General features: G+C 35.9%; 1 protein-coding gene across 3 annotated transcripts in view; it reads left to right on the top strand.

Moving 5' to 3' along the window:
• Nucleotides 1–23,978, top strand: part of RASA2 (RAS p21 protein activator 2) — a 50,067-nt gene extending 26,089 nt beyond the window's left edge. For 2 of the 3 annotated variants that reach the window (XM_080624376.1, XM_080624375.1), the window contains exons 7-24: nucleotides 496–568; nucleotides 1,861–1,937; nucleotides 3,324–3,422; nucleotides 5,334–5,490; nucleotides 9,275–9,423; nucleotides 10,761–10,875; nucleotides 11,309–11,398; nucleotides 12,122–12,245; nucleotides 13,638–13,744; nucleotides 14,968–15,054; nucleotides 15,138–15,215; nucleotides 15,594–15,667; nucleotides 16,913–17,019; nucleotides 17,308–17,390; nucleotides 18,334–18,542; nucleotides 19,768–19,871; nucleotides 20,465–20,654; nucleotides 21,596–23,978. In XM_080624376.1, the coding sequence (XP_080480502.1) occupies nucleotides 496–568; nucleotides 1,861–1,937; nucleotides 3,324–3,422; nucleotides 5,334–5,490; nucleotides 9,275–9,423; nucleotides 10,761–10,875; nucleotides 11,309–11,398; nucleotides 12,122–12,245; nucleotides 13,638–13,744; nucleotides 14,968–15,054; nucleotides 15,138–15,215; nucleotides 15,594–15,667; nucleotides 16,913–17,019; nucleotides 17,308–17,390; nucleotides 18,334–18,542; nucleotides 19,768–19,871; nucleotides 20,465–20,654; nucleotides 21,596–21,626 (1,954 nt within the window). In that variant the 3' untranslated portion in view covers nucleotides 21,627–23,978. The remainder of the gene's footprint in view (nucleotides 1–495; nucleotides 569–1,860; nucleotides 1,938–3,323; nucleotides 3,423–5,333; nucleotides 5,491–9,274; nucleotides 9,424–10,760; nucleotides 10,876–11,308; nucleotides 11,399–12,121; nucleotides 12,246–13,637; nucleotides 13,745–14,967; nucleotides 15,055–15,137; nucleotides 15,216–15,593; nucleotides 15,668–16,912; nucleotides 17,020–17,307; nucleotides 17,391–18,333; nucleotides 18,543–19,767; nucleotides 19,872–20,464; nucleotides 20,655–21,595) is intronic. The other variant, XM_080624374.1, reaches the window with a different exon arrangement.

The raw sequence follows: 23,978 nt of genomic DNA, 5'->3' as shown, positions 1-23,978 counted from the left end.
GCAGTGATTGCTCCCAAAGAAAACATTCAGTGGCTTGATGTAAACCTCTGTCTGTAAAGAGGTAGTGGGTATTTCCCCAACAAAAGAGGGTGGGTGGGAAAACAGAAATTGGCAGTTGAACAAGATAAGGAAATCTGTGTTAGCAGCCTGCAAGAAGTGTTAAAGAAATTGTCTGCAGGCTGAAGTTTGAAATGCTTTAGAAATTGTTGATATATTTTACTTGATATGTGTAAGTTATACTCATCTGTGAAATGAAATAGAAACCTTGTGCTGGGCAGCTGCACAATTAACTACATGCAGCACTTGAAATTTTAACTTTTCAAGCTACGTTGTGAAGATTAACTCATTTTAAGATTTTCTTCATTGATCGAAGTGATCTCTAAAATGACAAAAAAATGTTTGAACTTTAATGCATGGATTTTCTTGACAATAGAATGTTTTTATAATTGTGTGTTTAAGTTGTCTATGGTAAAAAATTTTACCACATTGGAACAGGAATGACCAAAAGAAGACCAAAGTAAAGAAGAAAACAAGCAATCCGCAGTTCAACGAAACGTTTTATTTTGAGGTAACATTTTGTGTGGTATTCTGCCTGTTTATCTATTTTATGTAGTCCTTCAAATATTTTTAAGCAGGCTACATCACAGTACCTAGCACAGAAAGCTCTCTTTAGCCAATTTGAAGAGCTTTTACTAGCCTCTCAAATGTAAAGTAAATTTCTGGGGGCTGCCAGACAGTAGCTTTCCCCTGTAGATTTTATGTGAAAAATAGCTTCCTCATGGGCACATGTGAAGACTATCTTGAATCAATTTATACAGCATTATAAGTTCTGAGAGAACTTTAACCTATCCTGTGGAATTCAAATATTTTCAAGCATATAGAGCTAAAAACCCCTCCAACTTACTACTTCAATAAAACAATGGATTGGTTGTGCCCAATAAAGGCTAATTGTATTATTTTATTTTAAAAATGATATTTTTTTTGTTATTTTTGATTTGATTTTAATTATATGTGAGTTACCAAGTTACAATAGCCAAGTTAAGAGTTTGAATTTTCCTCTGATTTGTCTCTGTAATAAAAACTACATTTGGACGTAAGCATAGTATACGGTTTGGCTAAGAGTTGGAAGTAGTGCGACTGTTATGTGCCTCACCTGCGTTATAATTTACTGGGTTTATATAGATCCTAGTCCTGCTGAGGGACTTCAGAAACGGTTTCATACTTATGCATAGGGTGCCAACATATGGCATGTGTTTCAGTTGGCCTACTCAAGATACTGAGTGTAATTTCCTAGGAAGTATGATACTAGGGTAAAAATGTGACCCAAACCACTCTAATAACTTGATAACTTATGATTTGTTTAAGTTAAACTGAGAATGTGATCAGTCAAGAAATGATCAAAATTAAAATAAGAAGTTACACTGATGGTATAACTAGGGCAAGAAGAGTGAGCTGCTTATTTGTTGTTTCCTTAAACATCTCAGAACTAACTTTAATGTGTTCTTGAGGCTCCTGCTGAAACCAAAGAACTTGTTTTCAGTTTTATGTCATACTTGCTTCTTGGGGTTTTTTTGTTTTGTTTCTTTGTTGTGTTGATTTTTGTTTGCTTCCCCCCCTCCCCCAGATCTATAGTATAATTCCCTTAGAGATGAGCTAGCCCTCTCCAGGCTCCACCATAAATATTTTTTGACCCATTTTTCATCTGCTTTCTGTCAAAAGGCTGTTTGGTGAACTGAACTTCTTTCTTTTTAGAAGGAACAGTAATTATTTACCAGTGTTCAAGAAGCAGGGTGTCCTTTGTTTTTTGATATCCATGATATAACAGTAAAAAGTTATTTAATAAGAAGAATTTACTTGCAGGTAACCAGGTCCAGCAGTTACACCAAGAAGTCCCAGTTTCAGGTAGAAGAAGAGGATATTGAGAAATTAGAAGTCAGGTAAGTTACATAGATTATAAAGTGCTTAATTATTAATAAATCATAGTAGTTTGTTATCAAGACAATAAATGTTGTATTTTATTGTAACTACAGGGAATTACTGATCAGACTTGTAGGAAAGATGCTTTCTAATATGTAAAATTACTCAATCTTTTGGTGTGCCTCTTACTGAATAAAAGGTGGGTTTTTTGTTTTTTGAAGTAAATAGTGGTAGAATGTATCTATCAGCCTAAACTTGTTTCCTGTGCCTGTGAGTAAAAGAGGTGTGAAGACCACCTGTTAATATGTATTAGTTTGGTCAGAACTGATAATAGAACTTGTAGTGGAGGATAACAGCATACATGGTGCTAGCCTGTGGTTTCAAGTGTAGTTGGCTGGTTTAGTAAAAACAGAGGGAAAAGCCTTTTTTTTTTTTTTTTTTTTTTTTTTTTTTTTTTTAAATGGGATTGTTACAATTTTGTGTTGCTTTTTGGAGAAACATTTGTGTTGGATCTTCAAGCCCTTTTCTGAGGCTTTACACTTAAGAGTGGCTCTCTCTGTATTTGTACTATGTAGCTAGAACTGCTGAGGGCCCCGGGCTCTAATTTCTTTTCTTTATTGTGCTCATTCACATATATGCACTGTATCTGGTGAATGACACGTAGTCTTCAAGGCTAGCATGTTTCCTAGCAGGCATCAGAAGAAGAACTTAGTGGTTAGTTTTAATAGCCATTGAAGAACTAACTTGGTATGTGCTTTTTTAACTATTAGCTTCCTGAATATCATAATTAGAATTGTATATTTCATTATAGATGCAAATATATTTAGAAAAATAGTCATGCCCCAACAAATCTAGTTTTGTTTTTTGTTTTGTTTTTTTGTTTTGTTTTTGTTCTTAACAACTGCTGTCTGTCAGAAATGTCAGAGAGGTAAGAAGTAATAGAAAAAACCCAAGGTGCATGTCTGGAGTCTGTGATTCCTTTGAGGTCGTAAGCATATGAGCTGCTGTTTGGAAAAAACAAGCGCATGTGTTGATGTGGCATTGCAGTGTGCCAAATTCTAGCAACTGGATAGGGATATGTAAATACATTGGTTTAAAAAGTTACCTGAGAAGAAATGTGCACAGTTTTGTGGGTGGAGACTGCTTAGAATACATATATGTTGCCAATATCACTTGTATTTACTGATGCAAGGTCTGCAAGTCTAACTTTCACTGTTTTTCTTTCTGTTCTGTATGGGATAATAAGCCACTCGTTTGATTCTTATTGATTTACTTAGAATGGACTGAGATTTCTAACTTTTTCTGCCTGCATGCATGTGGATTAGTGCTGTAAGGCAGTTATTGTTAACTTTAAGGTTTTTATTTCTCTTTGGGAGAAGAAAACTAAACAATATTCGTATTTTCAGGGTTGACCTATGGAATAATGGAAATTTGGTACAAGATGTCTTTCTAGGAGAAATCAAAGTTCCTGTGAAGGTGTTAAGAAATGATTCCTTTCAAGCATGGTGAGAAATGGTCTCAGAAGTGAATTTGCTTCTATCCTACAGATCTTGTCTTGCAAAGGATAATATTTTATTCTAACTATACATTAAAGTATGTCTTCCTGTTCCAGTGTAGGTAAAACATCTTTCTAAAGAGCTTCCCTGCTCAGTAAGTCAACCTTGACAGAGGGTACATTTAGCTCTTTTCTTCCCCCAGTCTGCCCACTCCCACAAAATAGAAGTTAGGTTTGAGGGAAAGCGTGGAGAGTGAAGAAATGGAAGACTGAGTGTAACTATCCTTCAGTAAGCTTCCTGGATTTTTGTGGTCTCTATATGCTCTTCAGCATAACCAGCAAACCAGAAACTTCTCAGAATTGCATCACTTGTAATTGAATTCCAGAATGACAGATGAAGGGTTTATTTTAAAATAATTAAGTGTGACTTTTCTTTTTTTCTTCCTCGGGGAGGTTCAGAAACTGATCTGGAACCCGAGGCTTGGAATTTTAAAAGCTGGAAGGGTAAGGCATGAAGGGAACTTGGGAAAGAAATACCTCTCCTTTCTGAAGTTCTTGCAAGCAGGAGCCAGTCTCTAGCCCCTTTACTGTCCCCAGTGCTAGCAGCAGGAAGTGATGAGTGCAACAGATTCAAATGCCTAAAAGAGTGTAGATTATTCTGCTTTTAGTGAACCTTTCAGTGCAGAGAAGAGTGGAGGAAGCCCCCTCATACCCATGTGGAAAATGCATAGGGAGTGGGCAAATAGGAGCCAAATGGGACACGTCTCGGCCAGGAACTGTTTCAGCTCTGCAAAATGTACTTACCTCAGGCTCCAGATGTCTTGCACGTGTCAAATTTGAGCTCTGGTTCTTGTTCTTACTGCTTGAATGTGATCCTAAACATAACAAATGTTTATGTGATTGTTTTCTATTTTATACATGGTGTATTGCAGACACAGACTTGTTCTGCCAGTGCTCTGAACTAATCAACAGCTGTATGACCATATTAACATAATGACTTGTCTCCATTTACCTAGTAGGAGAAAGGTTATGTAAGCATGGATGCATTACTAGTCTATTGTGTTCATTTAGCTTTTTGATTTGTTTTTTAATTCAGCTGAAGTATAGCAGATAGAACAGCATCACTAGTATTAAATCTTGGGAAAATAAGCCTAAGATTTATGCTGTCGAATAGAAGTCCTTGTAAATCAGTTTTACTTTGTGTTAGCATGGCCTCATGGGCAATGCACTGAATAATAAAAAAACATCTGAGCTCCTTATTGTAGAAGTACAAACATAAATGTTTGTAAAAAAAAAAAAAAAAATCAAGATTATTTCAGTTTGTTGAAACTAAACTGCTTAAAAGCTGTTAAAATTTTTGTAGGTTTGCACCTCCTGTTGGAATGCAGTTGAACTACAGCAAAAGCCAATGAAGAATTGCTGAATATATTTTGTATTGAGAATAGGAGAAAAAGCACTTATTTTTCTCTCTTTTAATCTTGTTTCTCAGGAATGCAGCCTGTTAATGTTATGTATTTTCAGTGGCTTCAGACTAGACTATTTAAATACTAGATGCTAGCTGTTCCATCTGCAGTGTCCAACACCCTAAATATAACCTAGATGTAAAATGAGAAAGTCCGTATTTTCTAAACATAATTTCTAACTGTTCCTGCTATCCCAGTGAAGCTACAGGAAGTATGTTTTATTTCACTGTTGGGAAAGATAAGAGGAATTATGTGCTTCATTTTGTGGTAAAGGTGCAACAAGTGCTGCTGCTTTTCTTTCTTTTGTCTCAAGGGTTTCTTTTAATGTTGATTCCGCTGCCAGTTTTCAGACTCAGTTAATATATACTAAATTAAATGTGATACTTTGCTTTATTGTAGAATTAGTCAAAATAATGAAATGTGAATCTAATATTTTGGAATTGCTCTGTTGCTTTCAGGTACTTACTTCAACCAAGAGAAAATGGAAACAAGTCTTCCAAAACTGATGATTTGGGGTCACTTAGATTAAATATCTGTTACACTGAAGACTGTGTGCTTCCATCTGAATACTATGGTTCTCTAAGAAACTTGCTGCTAAAATCATCAGATGTTCAGGTACTGTGTTGAAAATTTCTTTTAAAATGAAAACTTGAAGTGAATTGTGCAGTCCTGTATGAGATATTATGCGTATCTAGATATGTTTTCTATGTATCTAGAATTACGCGTATCTAGGTATGTTTCTTTTGTTCCTTTGCATGAATTACTTCTGTGACAACCAGAGGAGCAGCTTGCAGAGCTGCAAACTACCAAGATTTTATGTTAGAAGAACCAGCAGAGGTAGTGAAATAACCTGTGCTGTGTGACTGGAAGGGATATAGTACTTCTCATTGGTTGCTCTTTTCAACAATGTTTTCTCACTGGCTGCTATTGGCCCCATGGATTTAGTGGTTTTCCAGGGACATTGATCCATTATTGACTCTGAAGGGGTAGATAATCACCTTTACCAAAAATGGTCTGCTTCAGAATTGATTTCTGATTCCACTTCTGAATGGCTTCTGTCTTTCCCAGTACGCTAATTGGCATGAGTGGATTTCTCACATGGACATTGTGACAAAGAGCATATCATGAGACAGGAATCAAATTATAGTAAGCAGGCTTTATATTCCTACGTCTTTTATAGCTTTACTTCACATCAGTGTTGGTGAAGTACTGGCAGAGGGAGAGAAAGGTGAAGGAGATTGTGACTAAAATTTTTACTAGCCCATATTAAAATAATACTTCACTGGAATTCGACAGAGAGTTTGTGGTTCAAGGTTAAAGGGAGAGCAGCGATGGGGGACATTACCGTGCAGATCTGTTACAGACCGCCTGATCAAGAGGAATCTGTGGATGAAGTGCTCTATAGGCAGATAGGAACAGCCTCACGCTCACAGGCCCTTGTTCTCATGGGAGACTTCAACCACCCTGACATCTGTTGGAGTGAAGGTACGGCCCAGCACAAGCAATCCAGGAGGTTCCTTGATTGTGTGGAAGACAACTTCCTTCTGCAAGTAATAGAGGAGCCGACAAGGAGAGGTGCCATGCTTGACCTCGTGCTCACCAACAGGGAAGGGCTGGTTGGAAATGTGACGCTCCAGGGCAGCCTTGGTTGCAGTGACCACGAGATGGTCGATTTCGAGATCCTCAGGACAGTGAGAAGAGTGTGCAGCAAGCTCACTGCCCTGGACTTCAAGAGAGCAGACTTTGGCCTCTTCAGGAACCTGCTTAGTAAGGTTCCATGGGATATAGCCCTAGAGGGCAGGGGGGCCCAAGACTGTTGGTTGTTATTCAAGGATCACCTGCTCCAAGCTCAGGAGTGTTGCATCCCAACTAGAAGGAAGTACAGCAGGAGGGCCAGGAGACCTCCTTGGATGGATAAGGAGCTGCTCAGGAAAATTCAAAGGAAAAAAGAGGCTTATAGAAGGTGGAAGCAGGGACAGGCGGCCTGGGAAGAATACAGGGATGCTATCCGGGAAGCTAGGGACCAGGTGAGGAAGGCTAAGGCCCAGTTAGAATTGAACTTGACTAGGAATGTTAAGGATAATAGGAAGGGATTCTGTAGGTACGTAGCGAGTAAAAGACAGACTAGGGACAACGTAGGCCTCCTTTGGAAGATATCAGGAGAACTGGCTACCCGGGATTTGGAGAAGGCTGAGGTTCTTAATGACTTCTTTGCCTCAGTCTTCACTGGCAAAGTCTCTGACCGCATCACCCAAGTCTTGGAAGGCGAACGCAGGGAGTGTGAGAAGGAAGACCTTAGGCCCACTGTAGGAGAGGATCTGGTTAGAGACCATCTTAAAAACCTAAACATACACAAGCCCATGGGACCTGATGAAATCCATCCATGGGTCCTGAAGGAGCTGGCAGATGAAGTTGCTAAGCCACTGTCCATCATATTTGAAAAATCATGGCAGTCGGGTGAAGTTCCCGACGACTGGAAGAAGGGAAATATAACCCCCATTTTCAAGAAAGGGAAAATGGATGACCCGGGGAATTACAGAGCAGTCAGTCTCACCTCTGTGCCTGGCAAACTCTTGGAGCAAATTCTCCTGGAAGACATGCTAAGGCACATGAAAAACAAGGAGGTGGTTGGTGACAGCCAGCATGGCTTCACTAAGGGGAAATCCTGCCTGACCAATTTGGTGGCCTTCTATGATGGGGCTACGAAACTGATGGACAGGGGCAGAGCAGTTGACGTCATCTACCTGGACTTGTGCAAAGCCTTCGACACTGTCCCACATGACATCCTTGTCTCTAAATTGGAGAGACATCAATTTGATGGGTGGACCACTCGGTGGATAAAGAACTGGCTGGATGGCCGCACGCAAAGAGTTGTGGTCAATGGCTCAATGTCCGGCTGGAGACCAGTAATGAGTGGTGTCCCTCAGGGATCGGTGTTGGGACTGGTCTTGTTCAACATCTTTGTCGGTGACATGGACAGTGGGATTGGGTGCGCCCTCAGCAAGTTTGCCAATGACACCAAGCTGTGTGGTTTGGTTGATATGCCGGAGGGAAGGGATGCCATCCAGAGGGACCTTGACACGCTTGTGAGGTGGGCTGATGCCAACCTGATGAAGTTTAACCATGCCAAGTGCAAGGTTCTACACCTGGATCGGAGCAATCCCAGGCACAGCTACAGGTTGGGCAGAGAAGAGATTCAGAGCAGCCCTGCAGAGAAGGACTTGGGGATGTTGGTCGATGAAAAAATGAACATGAGCCGGCTTCAGTGTGTGCTCGCAGCCCAGAAAGCCAACCGTATCCTGGGCTGCATCAAAAGGAGCGTGACCAGCAGGTCGAAGGAGGTGATCCTGCCCCTCTACTCTGCTCTCGTGAGACCTCACTTGGAGTATTGTGTGCAGTTCTGGTGTCGTCAACATAGAAAGGACATGGAACTGTTGGAACAAGTCCAGAGGAGGGCCACGAGGATGATCAGGGGACTGGAGCACCTCCCGTATAGAGACAGGCTGAGAAAGTTGGGTCTGTTCAGCCTGGAGAAGAGAAGGCTGCGTGGAGACCTCATAGCAGCCTTCCAGTATCTGAAGGGGGCCTACAAGGATGCTGGGGATGGACTCTTCATCAGGGACTGTAGTGACAGGGCAAGGGGTAATGGGTTTAAACTTAAACAGGGGAAGTTTAGATTGGATATAAGGAAGAAATTCTTTACTGAGAGGGTGGTGAGGCACTGGAATGGGTTGCCAAGGGAGGTTGTGAATGCTCCATCCCTGACGGTGTTCAAGGCCAGGTTGGATGAGGCCTTGGGTGACATGGTTTAATGTGGGGTGTCCCTGCCCATGGCAGGGGGGTTGGAACTAGATGATCTTAAGGTCCTTTCCAACCCTAACTATTCTATGATTCTCTGAATTGAAGAAGAGCTGAGTATGTAGCTAGTGGCAGTTAAAGGCTATCTTATTTACTTAGATGGTATAACTTGATCATTTTTTTAACTGAAATTACCAACTGTAGAATGGCGACAGACACTTCAGAACTGAGAACTGTATTTTAATGTGCTCTGATTGTAGTTGGCATAGTCCTATGAAGATATATGACATTATAGTAAAGTGATTGTTTACTGCTTCTTACTTGGATTTGTGACAAAACCATATTCTGGTTTTCTAGGGAGAGTTAGAAAGGTGAGTAAATGCTGAATTTCATTATTAAATGTCAAGCATAGAGTAAATAATACAAATTTTCAATTAAGTATTCCTGTAGAATGGAAAGTCTTAATTGCCATGTTATGCAACAAATGCTGGAACTTTCTGTTAAGCAGCTGTGTCTAGATTGTTAGATTTGACCTGTAATTTGCTAAATACATGAAGAATATTTAACTACTTCACTCATGATTTGATATTCTTTCTCACAGCCAATTTCTGCATCTGCTGCCTATATACTGAGTGAAGTTTGTCGCGACAAGTATGATGCTGTTCTGCCTCTTGTTCGATTGTTGCTACACCACCATAAGCTAGTTCCATTTGTTGCTGCAGTGGCAGAACTAGATCTGAAGGACACCCAGTATGTATTACATGTTTAGTGATCTCAAGCCTGTTTAAATTATTTTTAGAGTTTCAAAGGGCTTCATGATACAACATTGTTAAGTGAGCATGTCAATTTCTTTGACTTTTCATTCTGTAAACCTGACTAAATACATTTGCATTTTAATGCTAGATTATAAAAAACATTAACTAAAATCACATTGAAGCTGGGAGTCAGAGTTAATGATTTTGTGCTATCTGGTAAAATTTTCTTGGAGCTAGCATACAGTTGAATATAACAAGGTAGCAGTCTGGAATTGTGTTTAAGAGTACACAGTTGTTAGTTTAAAATGTCATATTTGGCTGCTCTTCAGAGTTTACTGATCATCAGATTGGTACTTAACATTTTTCAAATAGCTGAGAATTTTATCCTGTTTCCTTTAGTATGTGATTGAAATGAGAGTTATTTTTTTTGTTCTGCAAATATGCCTTGCAAATAAGTACATATCCTCCTGCGTACCTTGAAAGTAGCAATCACAAGAGTTTTTCCAAGTAGCACTGTATGGCCTGTAAATTTACAGGTTTGTGGTTAGGGGAGAAATGAAGTAAAGCCAAGTAGTGGCCACTGAGGTGCCAAGTAATGTCCTCCGGAGGTGTGGAAGGGATTTTGTCACCACAGGATGGTTCATTTCAAAGCTGACTTTCTCCAGATCTAAATAAGGTGAGATAATTTAACTGTGTAGAAAGAGGTGACTCCTGGAAAATAATTTTCTAAACTGCATTTTAGTACACACATTCCTTTCTATTATAATTGAACTGTAACAAAGAAAGATTAAACTAAATCTCTCAGACTAGAAAGATTTACTTTGCAGAGCTGGCTCTGTTTTCTTCAAGAGCTATAATGAGTAAAAAGCATAAACCTAGATTAAATAACTTTTGGTTAAAGTGTCTGAGTTTATCAGTTAGTGTAGCAGCACGCTACTTAGTGTAGCTCTGAGATTGTCTTTCACTATCCTACTGGAGGAAGAATTGTATATTGGTGAGGTACAAGTCTCCATTGTTTGTTAATTTTCTCCAGTTATTCCTTCTCACACTCAGCACTGGATTATAACTTCCTTTGTCTAAAATTTTTTAGGCTTTTCTTTATGGTTTTATTTCTGTTTCTGGTTTTGCTAATAGCTATAATAATATTTTTTTTATTCTTTTCCTGTTCCTGAGTACTATTGCAACTTTGATATCTTTGTTTCCTTACTGAAATGTATGGAAATATGTTTAAAAAAACCCCAAAACTATTTAATGGCAAGCTAAAATATTAATTGGGTTTTGTATCTGAGCTGCTTATTTTTTCACTGTTCAAATAAAATCATTTTCTTACAGAGAAGCAAACACAGTCTTCAGAGGCAACTCATTAGCAACTCGGTGTGTAGATGAAATGATGAAAATAGTGGGGAAGCACTACCTGAAGGTTACTTTGAAACCTGTTATTGATGAGGTAGGTTATTCTACTGAAACCGTTTTCCGGACACTTAGCCCACTGGGGTATCTTGTCTATTTGATAGGCATTCTTCTTCTAGCTCCCTCTATAGCAGTAATCATTCTGGTTGGGGAATTCTAGAGGAAAGTTAAATTGAGCAATAATTGGTTAAGTGGGAAAAGCTGCTTTTTGTTATATATGTTCCAGATGATTGAAAATAAAATGGTCAATGACAGTTGCTCCAGCCTCTAACACATTGCAGAATTTACACACATGATACATTATGTACCTGATCCATATAAAAAGGCACACACAAAAGTGGGGATGATTATTGCATGCTGTTATGGATAGTTAGAACCTAGTTATAGTTTTACCCCTAAATCTAGGAGAGAATATGGTTTTAAATAGGTGCATTTCCATGCTTTCTGTCTGAAAAATTGAATTCCTATAGTTTTGTTTGTTTCAGATATGCGAGTCTCCTAAACCCTGTGAAATAGATCCTATCAAAATAAGAGAAGGGGATAATGTAGAAATAAATATGGTGAGTTTCCTAACCTGTTTTTCCTAATTTAAACTTCCTGAAGATCTGAGAAAAAAACATTTTAAAGAGCAGCTCTCTGTAATGGAAAAAAGGAGTAATTTAAAGGTGGCAGTATAATTCTCTGATTCCAAAGTAAACAAAGGAAAAGTTGTGTTTCTTATCTATGTTTATGAATACAGCAAAGGAAAAGTCCAACAGCAAATGTGACAGGGAGGAGAAAATAAACAGAGGATTACAGTCTTCCGAGCCAGTTTGTTGGCTGTTGTGATTCCTGATGTTCTGTGCTTAGCGTCTAGATGATGATGTAATCATTAACACTTTGCATCGAAGTTTTGCATACTGCTTGTCTGTTGCCAGAGAATGACATTTAAGGCAATAGTTGCTGTAACAAACTAAGTTAACATTCACCAGGTATGCATGGGAAGTGCTCCTTCTTTGTAGCATGTTGCTGTCAAATGATAAAACCAGGTTTGGATAGATAGTTGTATATTGCAAGACACTGCCTGTATACTTCAATGTGAGTATCATTAAACTGTCCTTCAAAACTAAAAATCCCTTGCAAATATTATGAAGCTTTTTAAATATGAACTGTACTAAAATACATAATTGAATAGTCAGGCAGCTCTTTGAAAAGAGGAATTGTAGTGTTATGTTTACATCCAGGGAAATAAAACAAATGCAGATGTTAATGGTCTGAAAAAATACCTTTTTTCATAATTGCAGGAAAATCTACGCTATTATGTAGACAAAGTATTCCGTGAAATTGTGCGTTCAAGTATAAGTTGTCCTACCCTAATGTGTGATGTTTTTTATTCTTTGAGGCATCTGGCTGCCAAAAGATTTCCAAGTAAGTGTTCTCTAGAAACTTCTGAAAACAGTGTTCAGAGTGAAATGCTTAACTTCTACAGTTACTTTATGGTGATTGTTAAAATTCTTGCCTTGTCCAAAGCTGTGTCCTGAACTTCTTGACAATCAGGCACTTTATTCTGTCAGTCTGTAAGTCATAGTAAAGCCTTGTGGTCAGTCAGCAAGAATTTTGTGTTTTCCGATACAAAAATGTAGCAGGTCAGGAACACTGCAAGACCGCAGCAAGAAAGAAGTTACTGACAGAAATATGAGATATAAAAGAAAAGCACAAGTAAATCAGGATTTAGTTGAAAGAAGGGTAAAATTTGGAAAAGCTGATCTCTACTGCTTCTGAAGAAGCGAGATGTAAGCTTGAAAATAAATTTGGTGTTTACATCTTAACTGCATGAACTGCAACTGTTAACTGTGACTAGCACATTGATAACTTAGATGAGGTTAGCTTTACTACTGCCATTGCATTACTGCTTATGGGTAGTTTTGAGGAGGGTGGATAATTTAGTATGTTTGTAATGTAACCAGTATTACAACAGCTTTATTCTTTCAGAATGGTTTTAATATAGGAATAATGTGGTGCATCTGAAATACTCTTATACTTCAGTCAGTTAAAATCCAGAATGTCATAAAATAAGTTACAGATGAAGAATATACTTCTCACAATCTGGAGCCTTTCTCTAATTCATGTTTGTCATTGGAACTCATGTCATAAATTCCTCTAGGTTAGACAGTCCATTCAGAATAGCTAACTTCCCAGACAGATCAGATCGAAGTAGTCATTAGAATAAGAATGTGTTCCCAATGTATTTCACAGTGTAAAGATGGAAACATACCTGAAATATTAGATGAGAAAATCCTCGTTTATAGTATCAAAATTGCATAACACCACCGTTTGATGCTGCAACTCAAAATTGAAGCTGTTCATATGGGTTGACTGCATTTGTTGCACAGAATTAATGTATTTGTGTTGATTAGTGAGCAAATAGCTTTATTGAGTGAACAAACCCGATAGTCCTAGTATGTAAGGGCAACTGCTACAGTATTTTCTCTTTTGGCTCAATATACATGCAGCCATACCTAATCAACATGGGCGGTGTGTGTAAATGCTCACAATAATCTCATCTTGTGTAGTAGTAGAGCTGATGAGCCAGTTTTATGAGAACAGAACTTTCTTAGAGAACTAAACCCTCCATTATAAGTAGAACATTTCTTACCATGTTCACCTTTCTCATTTCATGCGCTTCATTGATTTTTCTATTCTTTTTTAAAATATAAATGTCTCCTTTGATGTTACCTTCTTGAAGATTTTTATGTTGACTGTCTTCATTATTTCCTGTTAAGTTTAGTGCATGTTACATTTCATGGTTTTTCTCTGCAGATGACCCTCATGTACAGTATTCTGCAGTGAGCAGCTTTGTGTTTCTTCGTTTCTTTGCTGTAGCCGTAGTCTCACCTCATACTTTTCATTTACGACCTCACCATCCAGTAAGTTTTGTGAAGCTTTGTTCTGTTTTATTTATAATAGTGAAATCTGTTTATCTGGGAAGGCATAAGTTACTTTGAGTGGGTCTGTAACTGGGAAGTAAGATTACTAAATGTCTCTAGGTTAAGTTTTCAGTTTTATACCTCACCGAAGGAGCTAAGGCAGTTGCAGTTATTTAGTACCAAATTTCTCTATGAGGTGTTCTCAAATGATGTAGAAGTGCTTTTGATATTAAAGATATTATGCCTTTTTTGGGAACATGCTGCTTTGTTAAAATAGCCACATGACTGAGGGTTCTTTAAGGCATATGCCTAAATGGCATTGGTTTCTTCCACCATGAAAGTTAAATATCCAGATGTCACTTTTAAAAAAATATTTCCGTGTGTCTTAAACGGAGGTTGTAGAGTTATCGCGTAATTGGTCTGCTTATTTATTCTGGACTCAATTAGTTGCAGTAGGTTGCCGAATCTTCCATCTTCAGTTTTCAAATTGTCAAGTAGGTATGCATAAAAAAATAGTCTTCAAAGACAGGAATATGTAGATATGACACATACACACACCATCCCCCCGTATTATTTTCATATAAAATATGGAATATGCATGAAATCTTGTGCCTTCAAAAGAATCTACTTACTCAGATTAATACCTCTGACATTATCGAGTTTGAGTAAAAAGATTACAGGATTTTTATCACTCGAGGGTTAAACATCGTACAGGGAACAGTAAGACCCCTTTATCTCTCTCTATGTTTAGAATCCTTTACTAAAATGCAAGCAGTAAGGTAGCAAACAAATTGGGCAAAAGCCTTAAAGGCCAAGTTCTAAGCTCACCTTGTGTTGGGAAAATACCTACTATTTGTCCAGTAAAACAGTGTTAAGTTTTGAATTATTCAAAAGCATTAAATGTGTAGTAATTATTACGGAATTTGACGGGTTTGAGATGTTTTATAGGTAAAATTTTTTATCCAACTACTAATACTAAAGTCTAGTGGTAGTGAGTAAAATATTAAATACACTGAGTAGCTTACAAAATACATTCACAAAGCACAAATACTAGTAGAGGACAATACTGTATATGCATTTCTCTGTGTGTGGAAAAAAAAGAGGAATGGAGATATGTCTGACTGCTGCATTGTGTAATTTTTGTGACATTTTAATTTTTAAATCAAAGTTTTACATGAAATTATGGAAAAAGGTGACTTCTGAATTTTGTTTCTTTATTTTAGGATGCACAGACTTCTAGAACATTAACTCTGATATCAAAAGCCATCCAGACTTTGGGAAGTTGGGGAAGTTTGACAAAAAGCAAACTTGTAAGATTACAAAAATTCTTTCTCATTTCATAGACAGCATTCTTTGAAAGTTTTTATTTATGTCAATGTACCTTTTCTTTCAGTCAAGTTTCAAGGAGACGTTTATGTGTGAGTTCTTCAAAACATTTCAAGAAGAAAAATTTACTGAATCTGTTAAAAAGGTACCTTCAACTAAATTGGTTTTATGTATTTGATCAGCCTTAATTATTAGAAGGTTGTGTTACTGCTCAGTTTAATACTAGAGAGAAAAAGAAAAATGGTGGTTCATTTTGGACTCTATTAATAGACAAAACCCAAACAAAATCTACACGTTGGAAACACAAGAGTTATACCTAGTGATCTAAGTTAACTTAGTTAAAAAAAAAAAGAAACAAATGTTATTAGATCTGCTTATGGGCATCCCTTATTATATTGTTTCTAGTCCCTGCAATGTATTTTCATTTCACCTGTTGCATAATTACTTTGTTCCAGGAGAAACTGTACATATATACTTTCAAAACAGCTTTTGGTTCTGATTCTGAATAGTATTTTTAATTAAGTTCCTAGATGATGTTTCCTCTACTGAAAGCAAAGAGCCCAGTGGTCTGAGTGAGCCAGTACATCTAAAAGAAGGGTAAATACATCTTTAATCTATATCGTGCAGAACAGAATTGACTTAATTTTTTTTTTAATTAATGCTGTCAGATTAATGCTCATTAAAATGCTTGGTATACTGCAGAAATTATGATATTTGTAACTTGTGATAATTCTGTGTTAGCTTGAAGAAATACTTTACACAACAGCTGTAAACTTTCTTAACTGTTTTCAATACATTGAAAAAAAGTAATTAAAAGCAGCATAAAACCTATTAAAGTCTGTCTGCATTTCTGTTACAGTTCAGTGTGTGCTCTGTGATGGTTTATTCAGGACTGTGAAATTGTTTTTTAAAAGAATACACTAATTTAATTTAGAACTACTTTGCGTTCTGTTTGAGCCCAGCCAGCTAAATGTTCTGCCTTTAAAGTAGGAGAAAAAATTACTCTATAATTGGAATATTTAACAGTAAATAATAGAATGCTTTTATAAAAATTGAGGTGAAAATAATTCTTTCTAAAAAATTACCTTTTTTTTTTTTTTTTTTTAATGTCGATCAGGAATAGCTGATTACTTAATTCAGACAGCATTTATGGGAAAAATTTACTATTGTTCCTTTAATTTACCTGAGAAGCAGATTAATAGGAAATAAAGATTTTTCTGTGAAAGACGTATCCAAATTTCAAACAAGGAAGAAATGTTCCTCTAACTAAAATACTAAATAGAAATGAAGGTTGTAGTAGTGAGTCAGCACTTAGTTATAGCAATTTGGAAGCTAATCTCAATTAAACTGACGGTTGTCACTCAAGAAAAAAAAGTTTCCAGTGAATATACTTAAAGTGTAGTGAATACATTTTATGCCTTCCTGTGCTGTTGTGTTCAGCATAATTTCATTTATATTCAGTTTCTGATCCGGATAAGGCCCATATAGAAAGTAGCAGGAAAAAGAAAACCTTGTATTTGGGTACACCTTAATCCATTTTGGGAAAATCCGGAGTTCTGGACCTAAATAAATAAGTACCCACTCAAAGTTACTGCTATGAACAAGAGTCTGGCTTGCATATTTTTCAAACTCCTTTCCTGTTTACAGAACCCTGCACACCACCATATTGGGAGGTAATCTTGACGATCTGTTTTGAACAACTAGTAGATTATTCTTTTAATCTACCATGAAGCAGATTTTCATGTTGCTGCATGATGAACAGTAATGTGTTTTCTCAATAAATGGCTTTGAATGCTTTTCAGAAGATTAATGGTTGCATTTCATTTGATTCTGTCTTGACAGAGAAATGTACAAAAGAGCTCAGGGAAGGACTCGGATTGGTAAAAAGAATTTCAAGAAGCGGTGGTTCTGTCTAACAAGTAGAGAATTCACTTACCACAAACAGCAAGGTACGTTATGTTTTCTTTACAATTATTTTTATTTTCTCAATATTTTCAAAGTGTTTGCATCTGATTTATGCTTTTTAAAATGGATAATTGTTTTTCTTTTCCTAAGGTACATATAACACATTTTACGTACCTTTGCCTTCATTACCAAATACTTCTGCCTATGATTCACATACATTTCCTCAATAATAAAACTGCATGTTTTGAGAACTTAACCTATGGTATCAGAGCCCTGAGGTTATAAAAGCTTTTTAAAAATAGTTTTACTCATCTGCTTACAATTTTTTACAGATAAAGAACCAATTTTCACTATTCCAATCAAAAACATCCTTGCAGTAGAGAAACTTGATGAGAACTCCTTCAACAAGAAAAATGTAAGTCAAAAGAATTTATTTATACATAATTTTTGATGTATTCTTTAAAGAAGATTGTAATTAACTTAGAGTTACTGAAACTGTGTTACTAAACACTTCCGCAAAAAATCTCGTTTGGATCTAGAATAAAAAGCTGTATGCAGTATTTCCAAGTACTGTGAACATGGATCTCTGCACCAATTGTTATGACCAATTTTATGACTTCTACCCCCTTTCTGCATATCTGGAACGAAGGTTAAAATTTCTGTGACATTATTTCAAAGCACTTTTATGTAAGATATTAGTAGTACGGATTGTAGTTATGTTCTACTAGAAACAGGATATAACTGAACTTGTATTTATTCATTTTGATAAGCACTTCCTATAATACCTTCCTCAGCTGAGACAATTGGCTGTGCTCACAGACTTATTCTGGACCTGTAACACACAGTATTTCTATTACTTCAGTCCAAAATTCTGAGGCAGTAATAAAAGTACAGCTGTTACTTAGGCTGTGGATGGCAGAAGGAGAGAATTCTGAAAACCTTCTGTCACTCTAAGGATATGAAGCATGAAGTCTGAGTTCACATTTTAAAGATGTGTGAATGAAGAGGACAGAAAATGCATCATGTTCTAATTGTTTAAGGGTTATTTGTTGGATGAGGAAATGGTGTAGGTGGAGCACCATTGCTGTTTTGTTTGGTGTGTTTGGGCAGCGTTTTTTGTTGGTTTGTGTGTGTGTGTGTGTGTTAGTTTTTTGTTTGGTTTTGCTTGTTTTTTTCCTAGGGCTGTGTAGTGAAATGAAAGAGGTGAAGTCTTCTTTCCTTTCTCCCATGTCTTGCTTTCTGTCTTTATTTGGCCTTGTTGAGTTCCTTGAGCTTTGAAATACATTTTTACGTATTCAAAACCTTTCAATAACTGGATTTTTTTTACTGAGTAGAATAATCTTCTGTTCCTTCTACAGATGTTTCAAATACTACATGGAGAAAAGCCTCTCTATATCCAGGCAAATAACTGTGTAGAAGCTAGCGAATGGATAGAAGCTCTTTGCCGGGTAACGAGATCAAACCAGAAGCGGCTTAGTTTTTACCATCCTTCTGCTTTCCTGAATGGGAACTGGCTTTGCTGCAAGGCTACAATAGAGAACACAGTTGGCTGTGCTCCTTGCACTGCGTAAGTTGCTTCTCAAATGAAAATATACATGTTTTGTAGGATGAATAATGTATGATTCACTATACAACTTGAAAATCTGAAGGCAAAGGTTTTCCTGTCTACTTTAACAAGTTATGCTACTAAAAACATGTCTTAGTTAATAGGCACATCCTACTGGATTTTACTAAGTCAGTTACTTCATCAGTCACCATATCAAGAGAAGGTAACCAATTCAGCATGTAAATCAGAAATATTGAATATTGGTTTTTTTCCATGCAGAATAATAATTTAGTAGTCAAATTATTCAGATGCCAAGTTGCATGCGGAAATACGACATGCCTAGATCATCTGCATAAAATAATTGAAATACCTTGCTGCAGAGGGGTCAGCCTGGAAGTCCGTCTCTTTCCCTAGTGATATTGTCTGGTCTATACGTTCGCTTTTTTATTTTAACCTTACATATTTTAAAACACAGTGTACTAAGAAAATTGAATCTTAGATGTAGATTCTTACAAAATCATTTGGGTTTTGTAGGTATGTCAGGAAAATTAATAATGTCTTGCAACGAATAATGGCTTTTAAACTGCTGATTTCTGAAAAAAAAACAAATGCTCTGATATTTAAATAAATTTACCCTTCACTGGATAGTTTGCATAAATTACAGACTAAAGATCTCAGTCCTCTAAATTTCAGTCTAGATAACTTTCAGAAAACTTTTATTATACTTTATCCATGTTACTCTGTTCATTCTTTTATTAGATTTCTCAACAGGTCAGAAGATTCACATTACTAAGTAACTTCTGGTTGGTTTTTTTTCTGGTTTGGTTTTTTGGTTGGTTGGTTGGTTGGGGTTTGGTTTTTTTTTTTTTTTAGCTATTCTGGTTTAGGAACGTATCTTGTCCTTCTGTTCTGGTATAGCAGATTTTTTTTTTAAGTGTTTAATTGTAATTTAATGGCCATTAACCTTACTTAGATATTTCTGAAATATTTTTATGTCAACATGTGGAATAATGAATTCTGTTGGGGAAAAAGTGATTTTTAGTATTGCTGTATTCATTGCTCTGAAAAATGTATATGCCTGTTTCCATAGAACACTTGCAATGAATGCTGTTTTGTGTAGCTATTGTGAAGCTGTCTCTGAGTGATAGGCATATTAAAAGGCTAAGTATATTGACACAGAATTAGTTTTTATTTGCTTTCAGGAATTACTTATATTGACTACTTGCCTCTTTTTTTCACCTTTTAGAGATGTTCCTGCTGATACTCAGATTGAGATTGATGGAGACAGAGAGACAGAAAGAATTTACTCACTTTTCACTATCAACATGTGTAAACTACAGAAGCTGGAAGGTACTCAAATAATAGTTCAGAAGAATTAATACTGATGCTACTCAGCTCATTCTTTAGGCCCATAACGTAAATTTGATGTCTTAACAGCTTACCTGAAAAAAATAGAGAGTAGAGACACAGATTATATTTCCGTCATTTTATTGCTCTGGTATCAGACGTTGGTCAGTCATTTCTTTACAGTAGACATAAGGCGTGCACATTATTTTAATTGAATTTGCATATATGAAATATATCTAATAGCCTAAGCAGGGAGGCTGCAACTGTAGGTAGTTGCTCTTCTGTCTTTGCTCTCTTTTTTCTGACTATGGAGTGAATTCTGTTCAATGTGATTGAGTTGCAAGAAAACATTAGTCTTCTGTTAACGTGAACAGGAGAGAACTGGATGCTCAAGGTGCTGAATGCAACCAGCAGAGAATAAGCCACAGAACTGTATATACATCTAGTTGACACTGTCTCCTGCTTTTGTCTTAACCTATTTTATGCATAAGTTAGAGTAACTTTACGCGTTAGAATTCTAGAATCACCATTTATGTAATAGATTTATTTGTTAATTATCAAAATTCTAATTGGGATAATTGTGGTAATTTTTGTAGAGGCTTGCGGAAGTATAGCAGTCTATCAGGGTCCACGGAAAGAACCAGATGATTATTCTAACTTCACAATTGAAGATTCTGTAGCAACTTTTCACACACTTAAACAGATAATCGATATTGTAGAAAAGCTGAATGAATCTCATGAAAAATACCGAAAGAAGAGATCGTCTAGTGCTAAATATGGGAGTGAGTAAGTATCTTGTGTGATTTTGATGTACATAAATGTGTGTTTAAAAAAAATAAATCACAGGACAAATCCAGGCTTGCTCAGGTAGAGATAATTAAGCTAAAGGTAGATTTAGACAACACAAGGACATGGAGAAAATAGGGTACATAATTTTTAGTAACGCAAATATTTTAGCAGTTACTAGAAGATAAAAGAAGTTGCTCTGGTATGGGATTCACCTGTGTTCCTGTTGAGATTCCCATAAGCTGGTACAATGATTATGTTGTTTCCTTGCAACTTTATATTTGAAGTGCACATAAAATTTATCCCTGTCTGCCTGCCTTCTGGGTTTGATTTGGTTTGGTTTTGGGTTTTTTTTCCCCAAAATTTCAAATTTCAATTAAGAAACAATTAAAATACCAAGTTACACAAAACTGCAAAAATTACACTGCAGGAACCTATCTTTAATGCAGTATATTAACTAATATGTTAATTGTAATTCACTTACCATACTCAATGATAAATAATATTTGTGGTGAAGTTGGAAGAAAAAAAAAAAAACATCCAACAAAAAAATTAACGAGTTCTTTCGAGTGCATTGTTGTTCAAGAGTAGATTCTTTCAATTCTCTTCAGTCCTGACTGATAGACAACACCACTAGAAAGTTTTCTGATTTCTTCGTTGCATGAGTAAGGCTTGATTCACCAGAAAAAAAAAAGAATGATCAAACCCTGATTTGGTTTTGCCTAGTTTAGTATCAACTCAAGTTGTTAAGGAGAGTTAAATGATTTAGAGGTCTCACATGAAAGTACATGGTTTTCCACACAACCTAAAATTTCTCAAGTAGTGGTAGAAATTATGCCAAAAATATACAGTTTTTATTAGTAAATTAATATTGTATGATGAAAACTTAAATGCTAATGTTAACCTTAAAATATTTAAATATAGTATTTTATTTTTTCCAGAGAAAATCCAATCGTTGGAAAAGTTTCCTAACCAGAACAAACTGCGGCACACTTGGATGAAAAAAGAAACTGGAAATGTTCTTGGTTGTTTTGGGTTTTTTTGTTTGTTTTTTAAAACATTATATGCCTTTTTACGAAGTATTTAAGAATGAACATAAATGTTAGTTGTGTTGACAATCTATTTAATATTTAATAGAAAAATGTCTACTTGGAAATTTGGTCTTAAGTTTATTTTCCTTTTGCTGAAGAACTTTAAGTTCCAGGTTCTTGGATTAACAGGTGTGAATAAATCTAAATATTGTTTTGCCATTGTTGTCTTATCGGGAAGAACTTTCTAAACAAATAAGCTTTGTAATGTAAGAAAATCCATGTGGCATTTGTTGGTTGGATGACATCTCTCAATACATACACTGCAAACTTGCATGAGTTTACCATGAGTGCCTGCCCTGCTGATACAGATCTTGAAATAGAAATCCCAAGGTACTATGATATGGGAAAGATCTGAAGCTTCACACTCAATTCATTTGACTGTATTCTTGTATTAGGTCTTGTCAGGACTTCATTTATCTACATCTGAAGTCTTACAAAATTGTGCAGTATGCTGCAAATAATCTGGACAGCAGATACCAGTGTTAGTTATGTTTTTAAGTACTAAAGAAGAAGAAATCAGGGAATTTATGTTGTACCTCTTGTTTACATTTGGGGTGAGTGTAGTATATGGAGTGACATTAGACCGCTATCTATTTTCCTTAGGATTTTTAAGGTACATAGTTTTTCTTAATCTAAAAAGAAGTGCAGGGTAGCAACATGCTTTTTAAATAAGTTTGCCTACAAATAGAAAAATCTAAATGTGAACTGATTGTGGTTAAGTACTGATCAATTTACATCATCCCATGTATAATTTTACTTTTTTTAATAAAAAGTAATAACTAGGTCCAGCTCACCTTTTGACTACAAATCTAATAAATAATCTCTTATAATCACTCAAAGCACTTTAGATATCTGGACTATCCCAGATTATTTTTAGATACTTTGTAGTATCTGCTTGTTATGATCAGTTGAATGATCAACATTGTTTTGTCTTAAAGCAATGCTTCATTGAGTGTTTTTGTATCTTTAGTTATATGAATTTGTATTTGCCACTTAACACAATTTTAAACTGGCATTCTTGACTTTAGTAAGATTGATTTTTACTCGTGTCATCTGAGAAGCTAGATTTAGGCTGAAAGAACATATATGTATGTAACCAGGAAGAAGCAAGATATTACTGTGGCAACTTTGCTTCATCAGTATTAAATACAGTGGTACTCCTTGAAATATTATTTTTAATAATAACTGTATGTGGTACGTTTATTTTTGGAGCATTTGCTATGGAGTCTTTTGTTGTTGGGTGTGTTTGGGGAGGGGTTATTCTTTTACAATCATGATTTGGCCAAATTAATTAGGACTGTAACTTATAAATAGAATAGAAATCCACAATGCTTGAAACTGTAAGCTGTTTAAATTACTATACATCTATTATACTATTGTAGGGAGATTTTCTGTAATTAGGAGTAAATTAGGAAGACAGGATTGAATATCCTTTGGAATGAATGTAACTGATTAGGATAACTATTTTGGTTTAATACCAGACAAACCATTTTAGAATATCCAGGATTCAGTACTAGTATGTGCAACGTCACAATCATTTATTCATGTCCACTGTTTTTGCCTTTTCCTTTTTTACACATTTGATGTATTCTAAGGGACTTCTATTTGCCAACAGTTGAAATTGGGGAGTGGAGAGGAGTTGAATATAGTAATGCCAAGAAATGTGTTTTGCCAAGGTAGAGTGGGTCTGATTGTCATTCATAAAATGCTCCATTAACAAAAGGCTGCCATTAAACAAAGTTGAATGTGGCTGAGTGTCAAAGTTAGATTTTGCTGTATATAGATAAACCCTGTGGCAGTGTATCTGTTCCTTGGAGCCATTTTCTGTTTTCAAAGTCAAATTTACAAAAAACTAAATTGTATGCTCTTGAAACAATTTTTTATTTTTTCTTTTTTTTTAAATATGCACTTTTTTTTTTTTTTTGCTTTGGTACTGGAATATCTAGGGGGAAAAAAAAGGACATAGAATATTTGTGACCATTAAGATTTGATTTCTCATTTTATAATGTTTTAAAATGCAGTAGATGTTCTAGAATTTAATTAGGTACGAGTAGAATGATTAATAATAAAAGTTGCCTTCATTTTGATTAGTCTACAAAGATGATGTTAATCAGTAATTCTGTTAGGATTGTAAATTATCATTAGTTTTAATTTGTATTATGATGATGTATTGTTGAATGTATTTTTATTTAAATTTTATTTTCTTAAGACATTAAAATGTTTTGTAACATTG

Source organism: Psittacula echo, assembly GCF_963264785.1.
Source record: "Psittacula echo genome assembly, chromosome: 7".
Classification (NCBI taxonomy): Eukaryota; Metazoa; Chordata; class Aves; order Psittaciformes; family Psittacidae; genus Psittacula; species Psittacula echo.
Note: the sequence above shows the minus strand (reverse complement) of the source record. Positions and strands in the feature narration are given on the sequence as shown.